Below are 9,866 nucleotides of genomic sequence, written 5' to 3' on the forward strand. Positions count from 1 at the left end.
TTATGATGATCTAAGCTTGTATCCAGCAGTATACTGTATGTTCTTACACCTGCTTCTTGGCAAGTTCTTTCTATTCTTTCTTTCTGTTATTCTCTATATTCTTTCTATTGTTTTCTGTCTGTGTTTTTGTCTTACACTGCATCTCTTTTTTCTACATTATTCAGCTTTTTGTTAGAATTATTTACAATTAAAGGGAAAGACTGGTTTTATACAGCTTAGATCTTATGTTTGTGAGTCTGTAGTTCCTCTGGTTATGATAATGCATTGCTGAACTACAATATTTCTTTTTCTATTACTTGTTCAGTCTTTCTGTGTTATACAACTGCACAGGACATCACAGGAGTCAAAGATAAGCCTTTATGGAAAGTTCTTCTCAACTTACACACAACATGTCAGTTTAAAACTATTTCTCTACTTCAATCTTTTCCTTTTTCTTCAATTCCTCAGCAAATACAAATACCCCCCCCCCCCCCCCAATCTTACAAAACACTGTAATCATTTGTTACTTAGTGAGATCTGGGAATGAAACCTATTAGGAAAAGAAAACAAGAGTGAATATGAAAATTATTACCCAAACTGTCCGCTGTAAACATCCATCACAGTTTACAGGCTGACTTTCTGGTTCAGCATTGACCCACTGTATTCATCATGGTTATGTGCACGCAGTATTCCTGTAAAATGATGGATTATCAAGGTTCTTGCCTCGCTGGACTTTGTTGTAACTATCTCACTGTCTTCCCAGATCTCTGCTATTACTTTGCTCATCATAATTGATGGAAATGTTGGACAAAACCGCAAAAGGTCGCAGCTTTTTCACATCACTGAATTCATTACAGCTAATGCATCCTTTCCTGAGGCTACAGTTTCCATTAAGTTCCCTTAGGAGGCGCTGTGAGTCAGGGCTTTGGGATTTATCTCTCGAGCTCTTCCTATTGCCTTCATTGACATTTAATGACAATTATAACTTGGGTCACACCAGGGGCAGATACACACACATACACACACACTGGCTCACTAACAACACACACAAGTCACACGCACTGCCTGGTTAAAAACATGAAGACATTAGCGGTAACCTGATGCTGAGCGAGTATTGATCTACTCTCAAGGGGCTTAGAGAGTGAGAGAACAGCAGACAGCACTTTATCATAGCATTTGACCATCTAGGCTGCCCAGCGCAAGTGTGTGTGTGTGTGTGTGTGTTTGTGTGTTAGAAAGAGGAGCAGGGGAGTTTAACAAAACACTTTATCATGTGTAGATATACTATTGAAAACAAGAACATGCCTTAATTGTCAAATGTGTCTTTAAAATCCTGCCTCATTTTACTTATATATGCATTGTCTTATTTAACCTTGTACTTAATTCATTACAAAAAGCAAACAGCACTTTCCCTTACATACCTTTTTCTTCGTTGCCTCATTCTTCCTTCCATCGCCATCTCTACCAATGTCCTCCTCCTGTGAGGTCCTGACTGACATGTTCAATCTGCATCTATAACATTATACAGACCAGACTGAGTAGCAATCAGACCTATATGTGTGTGTGTGTGTGTGTGTGTGTGTGTGTGTGTCAGACCAGTAGGGATTTCATGATTATGATTGCTGAGGACACGTGCTGCTCAAATTCTTCAATGATTGCCTGCCTCTAAAAACGAAACATAAATGCCAAACAAAACAATAAACCCTTCGAGATGGAGAGTGAGAGATGTTTGGAGTCCTGTTTCTTGAAGATATCCAGACCACAATAACATGAGCAAAAAAGGGACCAAAAGGGACCTGAAAACAAGGAGCAGATGGAAAAATAACTACAAAAAGTGTGTTTCCATGCGTGTTGGTGTATCTGTATATTACTGCACCAATAATTTTGAGGTGGTCGTATGTTGTGTTCATTTTGTGTTGATTATATTTTATGCTTATTTTCTTCAGCATACAGCAATCCTCCATTCCTCCATCCACATCTGCAACTTTTTGCTTAACACCCCCTCCCCCTATGACACGAACACACACCAACACACACTGTCTTCTCCTCAGAAGCCGAGCCAAGTCAAACTACATAGGTGCTATGGTCCAGACAGACAGAGTTACTGTATTTTGTCTTCTGTCTCAAACCTTGGGGCCATTGGCACATCTTTCCCTTCCCTCTTTTTGTCTCTCTTGTATTCTCTCTGTTTGTCTCTTAACTTGATATCTGCTTACTGTTTTGGCTCCAGATCAGAGCCATGTTGTCAGGTGGATCTCTCCATCCTGATTCATTCATTTTCCACTTCTTTGTCTCTCTAACATGTGATTTATGAGCAGCACGCTCACATAAAGAACCTACATGTTTAACACACATGTTAACATGTATCTATGTATAGTTTATTCACACATATTATGCCTTTTAGTTCATGAAATCAAAATCATTGATGTTAAATGTGATTTATTCTCTTTGTAATGTTAGAGGACAAAACTCATTTCCACATGGTTCCAAAAACAATGCACAGCACTTTGAAATTCCTCAGATTAATGTGTTTATTTCATCTGATTAGTAGAAAAATGGGACATTCGGTGAAATAACATCTGACGTATTCTACTCAGTGGCTCCTCGGTGCTCTCTGGTCAACATCGAATGATTGATCATTCAAAGGGGATTTTGAGGGGGAAAAAAAAGTTGGATACACTGGTTTGCCGTCATTCCTTTGAGCTAAAGCAATGGTTTATACAGGAGCAATGATGATTTATGGAGAGAAAAGTAAAAAATAAAGAAGAAAGGAGTTTTTTATTGCTCTCTTGAATGATCAGTTGCATTAAAGACATTTAGGGATCATTTTTAACTTGAATAGATGCTTATAAAATGACTTTGTTTATGGGGAAGTTATATCTGTTTTTGAAATACTGACCAGTGAGTTGTAGGTAGCAAAATTCCTCCTACATTCTTGAATTGAATTTTGGATAAAGATACAGAAAATGTCTGATTCTAAATATCAAACCTTAAAATTACACTCTGCCTAATTAAATTAATGGAGGAGTAATCACTCAGGCTGACATTCTTTCTCTTCTAGCTTTGCCTAATGTCAGATTTATATAGTTTGAAATTTATCTTGGGTAATCAGGGGGGAAAAATCCGCTCAAGACCACATTTGAGCAGATGTTGTGTCAGTCAGTCCCTGATCTACAACCTTCATTAGGCCCTGAGAAAACTGGATTAATCGTGTAAAACATGTAGAGGAATACAAATTGAATGAAAGATGCCTGTATGCCCCCCTCTCCCTCTATTTCCTTCTCTCCCTCAGTGTGTTTTCTTCTCTCAATACTTTTTTTTCTCTTTTAATTTGGCCCCTCTGTTTGTTTTTCTTCATTCTTTCATTAGTTGAAAAAACATAGCAGGCATTCCAGCTGTAATACCACTGAGATTCAGTATCAGTGTTGGGATTCGCACTCATGTGTGTGAGTGTGTCAGCGGAGAACAGAGAGTTGAGAGAGAGAGAGAGAGAGAGAGAGGAGAGAGAGATGGCAGTACACTAGAGACATTAGGCATTGCCTCATACTGTAACGATTCATCCCTGTACTATGCATGCGTGTAGACAGACATATCAGCCACACTGAGCCATTATGAGAATAGTGGAGATTCCTAATGAATATGTTCAGACTGGCTGAGAGCTGCATTTTTGTTTATTTGTTTAGCTCGCTCATATTTTTTTCTCTCAACCACAATCACAAAGACAGTCATCAGCAAAACCATGTTACTGCAGGTACCCTGGACCCCATTGGTAGTTGCACCATAGCACACACAAGGTGCACCTTCATTGCATAACAGTTAAGCCGAATTGTAACTGAAGAGCAAGTTCTTGAGGAAATCACTCAAATCACTCACTTTTATTATTTATTAAACTCTGAACATCAGTTTCATTCACATTGAAATGTCAACTGACATCAGATCATCACAGTGTGTACATTTGAATTAAACAAAACTCAAACTTTTAGCAGATTCATCTGTTTAGTTTTACCTCTACCAAACTGTAAATCATGTAATCTGCCAATAACAAAAAATGACTGAAAAACGGTACTTCCGTAATTTAGTACCTCCATAACACTGTGGTACTCACAAGAGTTTTAAAAAATAGATTTTTAAAAAAGAATAGTTGTAATTTAAGCAGCAGATGCCGGAATATTCAGACTTTTATTTTCTAGTATGGGTCAAGCTCCAAAAACACTGGATCCCATGCTTCCCATAATAACTAAATAGGATATTTCATTAGACCTTTTCTGTCATCTAAATGCCCACTTCTTGCATCCCCACACCTCCAGTTTGTAACACAAATGCTTTTGGTAAAAAAAATTTACATTTCAAGCTCAAGCTGGGGTAACCCCTCATGACATCATCAGGGTTATTTTTTAAAACTGTGGAAAGCCCTTTCCAAAGCCAGAACAAAGTATAATATACCGTTTTTTTGTAAGCTGAATAGTACTTTTCATGACAACTAAACTGAATATTTTGTGTAAAATCAATGGAGTGCCCCTTTTAGGCAGACTAAACCAAAAACAAAACAGGGAAAACCTGCGTAATGACTCACAATGCTCACTGCAAGGTTAACATGTCACTGGCTACAGACATAAAAAAAGTTACAGGGATAGAAGATTTACCTAACCTTATCTAACAACTAACCCTAACCTTAACCCTAACCCTACTATACTGAAATATGAAAACCATAAACTAAATATGGAAAAGTCGAGAAAAAATAAAAATAAATATTACAATAAAAAGATACAAACTGGTAACAAGCTCAGGATTTGCTATGGTGATATACAACACTTTAGGTCCCAAAATAAGGCAGTTCAAGGCCTCGTCTTGTTGTTTGACCTCTGCAGTAATGCAGAATGTTTATTTGGGTTGTCTTATCCTTACTGACAATTCAGCCGGAAGGATTTTTGCACATTCATGAAGATATGGAAAAACAGGTTCTGTGAAAGTGTATTCAATGGTATGTAGAAGTTTTTTCCTATCAAGGCAAAAAAATGACAGTTTTCCTTGATCATAATCTAACTGCACTCTGACCTTTTTGATCATCTCAGAAATGTAACCTAAGTTTTTTTCTGTAGGAAGTTCAAACAAAGGTCCTGGAAACATTCCATACAGGTAAATGCCCCAGACCTTTTCAGATGTTTGATGCTTGGTTCTAGCAGCCACACCAACAGTCCAATAATCCCTCACCACCTCCACATCCCAGCTGTGTTTCCCAGAGCTAAAGCCTTCATATCCAAGAACAGTAAAGTTGGATTGTCTCTCTGGGTTGTAAGGGAGCTGCTGAGACTTCATTCTGGATGTCAAACGAGTCAAATTCTCTGATAGAGTCAGAAGTTCGCCGCTTGTATTTGGATCCAGAATTACAGGAGCTGAATGGAAAAAATGAGAGTGAGTTTACTGGACTATTTTTTCAAGTAATGCTTTTATTGAATAAGTAATTTACCAGTAATTAAACTGCAGCTTTGAGTGTCAAAATATGGCAAGGCAGAAATAGCAATACATTACTCACTGTACTGTATTATGTTCTTCATCTTCCTCCAGACTGTGAACTGCAGGTTCCCCAGGTGTTTGGCCTCATCGATCAGGGCTCCTGATGGAGTCTCTGGTTTTGGCAGGTTGCATTGGGATCTGAAAAAATATAAGGTAGCCAAGGATTACCAGTAAAATATTTTGAAACACTAGGTAACATTTATGTTTGGAACAATGCACTCACGATATAGCAAATATTTAAATCTAATCAAGAAATAGATGAATTAAGAGGAATTAATTTATGACTTTTTACTTTGTTGCTAATGCTATGCTTCATCTTCAATTTTCATTTATTTTTTTTATCAGTATAGGCTACTGTAGATTTGCCAGGCCAGCGAATAAACATGACATATTTTAGCATATATTAGTTTTGTTTTACATTTTATCTATAAGACAATAATTTATAGAGCAGTAAGAGATTTGATTTTTTCTGTTCTTAACTGATATTTGCCTCCCATCACAACCACTGAAAGACTCAGACCTATATTTTAATTCAAAGACTTGACATCACAAAGGGACTCTTAACTTGTGCCTTATTAAAAGTAGGTGTACTAAAATTGTCAAGTACTTAAGACAAAATGCATGTTGGCAGTGCTAGCATAAACTGCAAGACAAATATACAAAATGTTGCTTGTCTCAGCTGTCCAATATGTCTTCAGAAGTGTACATGAAGCCGCTTACCGCTTCATAGAGGATTTGACATTCTATAAAATAAAGAGAAAACACAATAAACAAATCAATACATCGAATTATGCTAGATGTTTAATATTTACGTCTGGATATTGATTGACACAAGTGATCACTAATTACCAGCATTAATGAGATGTCTTCAGTTTTCATTTCCCCCTGTATGGTTTTGATTTTGTCTGAGAGTGAGGAGGACTCTGCAGTCAGATTTACAATCCTGATCCTCATTGCCTCACTCTTGAGTGTCGCCTCTTTCCTCACAGCATCAATCCTTGCAGCCTCTTCTGCCCGTAGGAACTGGTACAGCTTTTGAAACTCCCCTTTTATCGCCTTCTCAGTCTGCTGGGCCTGGAGCTGAGGAGAAATACTTTTTTTAATAAAGTAAACTACATGATATAATACTGGCTATCGCTGTAAACATCATGTTTGTGACTTACTGTGATGTGGCTGGCCATTTTATCACACTCGAGTTTTTCTGCTTTGAATGACCCCTGTTTGCTTTTTAAATGCATCAGCTGAACCTTCAGTTTGGTCTGTAAGTATAACAAGAACAAGAATGATCATTTCTAAAATTAGTATAAACAACTACCAAACCCAGGACCTCTCTCAGTTGCTATATTAAACTGTATTGCTTACCCTATGGTCTTGTGCTGCTTCATTGATGGGGACACAGTTATGTTTCTTATGTTTTTTTGCATCCCTACAAATCACACAGATGAGCTCTTGATCATCTTGACAGAAGAGCTGGAGTTTCTCATTGTGCAGACTGCAGAACTCTTTAGATACTGTCGTAGCTCTCTGACTCCTCTCTTGTCTCAAGGTGTCAGAAAGATTTCTCAGTGCCAGATTACGTGGAGGCTGAGCCATTGGAAATATTTCCTTACAGACCGGGCACGTCTTCAGTCTACTCTGTCTCCACCACTCCTGAAGACAGTGCTTGCAGAAGCTGTGACCACACAACAAGACTACAGGATCCTTAAATATGTCACAGCACACAGGACAGGAGCAAACCACTTCAGATGGTGATTCATTGGCAGCCATTCTGTCGTTGTCTTCTGTAGTTGTCTTTTAATGCTTGACTCTCAGACAGACAACTTACTTTCACTTTCACAGATTTACTAGTATTTGCTCAGACAGCGCTCACTTTCAGTAATTTAGTTGCAGTTTTATCAATAAACACCCTTGAAATGTCAGTATAAACACATACATACGCACCGCTGGACTGTCTTCCCTTTTTACTTCCATTTTTAGGTGATTAATACGAGCAGTTTTTGTGACTGACTTTGCAGTCACTTCTTCCTGTTTTCTGTGTAAGAAGGAGGAGCTTTTGCTTCTTTTTTTTTAATCTCTGAAGCTCCGCCCTTCCCTGAGAAATGAATAGTTGCACATTCATCTGACCAAAGAATAAGGAAAGAAATATTCCTGTTTATTAGATTTTTCCTGTTTTTTCTTAGTACTTTTACTCAGATGGTTCATGAGTAGAAAAGACTAGACTAATGGAACAGTAATATTAATCCATACTCAATTGTGCCTTAATGGCAAACGGTGAGCTTTCACCTGTAGACTTTGTAGACGTCACTATTTTAAGGGAAGAGTAACTTGAAGCTCGAGAGGGCAGACACAAATCAGGGTACAGGGTCACTTTCAGTGTGGGTTCAATACTTGAATGGAAAATTTTAATCCAGTAATGAATACACACAGATTTTAAAGAAATTGTACTTACTAAAGTAAGTGCTGTAAATTCAGAAAGTGGCAACATCCCTAAAAATATGTCCAACAGGGTAACAAACATGAGTGGTGAGACAATCAGACAGGTTGGAAACAAGTGGGCAGTTTAGCCACACAGACTGTGACTGTTATTGACTTTGAACCAGTCAGTTAATCTACTAGCATGTTTACTGCCGGCTGCACACTCATCACTGGACTGCTGTTGTGCAGTTAGGATGATAGTTTTGAGGATCACTCTCATTCTGTGCATTTACAGATTTTGTCGGCTGCTCATCTTTGTTCACATAAACTAGAAAATATTTGCCACACAGGTGTAAAGTGGTGTTGAAACAGTTGCTGCTGAAATGTTGATCTAGTTAAATGCAATAACAGCAATTACAATTGTACTATATCTACAACAGCTGCATGTTAGTGTTAATGATGTTTGGAGAAGGAGTCTTATAGGTAATATACAACAGTCTTCAGTATATGAACATTCTGGAGAGCAGGACCAGATCATTTCAAATCCTGCTATTCAACCCTTGTAAGACCTCTTTTTAATATCTGGTGTTGGGTACTGATGCCAGAGCAGGAAACATAAAACAACAATAAATTGTACTATATCTACAAAAGTTGTGTGTTAGTATTAATACGGTTTAGAGGGGGAGTCTTATAGGTAACATACATTTAGAAATTAATAATATGCACTCATAAGATTATAAGGGGCACCATCTCTATGGACTAATTAACCAATTCATTATCTAATTAAATAATTAATTAAGAGGGAAAACAATTAAATCTAATTAATCAGTCTTATATCTGAGATTCATACATTCTGAATACACAGACCTCCACCTTCTGATATAAAAGAATGTACATATACAACAACTTGGCTATGAGTCAAGATATTGATTTAACTACCAAAGAACAGGGATGAATGGGAAACACTAAGCACACATACATATATACAACTAGAATGAATGAATGAATGCATGAATGACTGGGTAAATTAAATCGACAAGTTATTGTAGACAAAATGAATAAATGAGTGACAGCCAGATGAGAACCCCTACAGTTTCAGTGAAGCGCTCAAGTTCAGCACTTCTTCAGGAGAGTGAATCCAATGCTGGGGACGGCTCAGACTCAATGAGGCCACATAGTAGGCTAAGCACACCGTAGGGTTGTGTGTTTTAGTCTTGATGCATGGCTGCAGAGTTGGATGCTCAACCTTATCAAAAGAGTTCTTGGAAACGCCTTTAATAGTTTAAATGATGAAATAGGAGATTACAAAAATAATAGATACTCAAATGGCAAACGGCATAACTTTGCTTAGGTATCTTGCAGTCTTTTCTTCTTTATGGAGCTTTCAGCTCTCAGTCAGAATAAAAAAGACAATAGCCAGAAAGCATGGACGGCCATCACGGCTGATAAGGCCGAGAGAAAACAGAATAAGCAACAGCTGCCTGACAAAGAGTTGTAAAAGTTTTATAGTCTAGGAGGCATGTTTTAAAAGTAAAAAGGATCCTTGGTGCTCTTTTGATTGATTACTAATTGATTAATTTGTGTGGAAAAAAGAGAAAAACTGACCTTCACATAAAAGGGAGATTCCTGTTGAATATCTGAAAATTACACGTTTACAAATTGATGATTCACTCATTTCTGTTGTCATTGGCAAGTCATCAACACATCATGAACCAGTGAGAAAACACTCAGAAATTCTAATATTGATTATCCAAATAAAATACAGAATAAAATCAATAAAACTTCATTTCCTAATCTGTAATTACATCTATTAAGAAAGCATTATCCTAGCAATCAAACCATAGATAAATAATACACTTCCGCTGGTTAATATCAAATAAATCAAATGTAATAATATATTTGAATTATAAGTCAAACATATTAATACATTTGATTTATTTGGCTCTTATATTAACTCT

At 37.3% G+C, this 9,866-nt stretch overlaps 1 protein-coding gene across 1 annotated transcript; it reads right to left on the reverse strand.

Moving 5' to 3' along the window:
- Window positions 1–2,486: 2,486 nt before the first annotated feature.
- On the reverse strand, window positions 2,487–7,527 carry LOC137169809 (zinc-binding protein A33-like). The gene is made up of 6 exons (XM_067573184.1): window positions 6,856–7,527; window positions 6,657–6,752; window positions 6,343–6,573; window positions 6,214–6,236; window positions 5,513–5,631; window positions 2,487–5,372 (listed from the first exon to the last, which is right to left on the reverse strand). Exons 1-6 carry the CDS (start codon window positions 7,258–7,260, stop codon window positions 4,861–4,863), a joined length of 1,386 nt encoding a protein of 461 aa, XP_067429285.1. The 5' UTR covers window positions 7,261–7,527; the 3' UTR covers window positions 2,487–4,860.
- Window positions 7,528–9,866: the final 2,339 nt, after the last annotated feature.

The sequence above is a fragment of the Thunnus thynnus genome, chromosome 18, assembly GCF_963924715.1.
Source record: "Thunnus thynnus chromosome 18, fThuThy2.1, whole genome shotgun sequence".
In the NCBI taxonomy this organism is placed as follows: domain Eukaryota; kingdom Metazoa; phylum Chordata; class Actinopteri; order Scombriformes; family Scombridae; genus Thunnus; species Thunnus thynnus.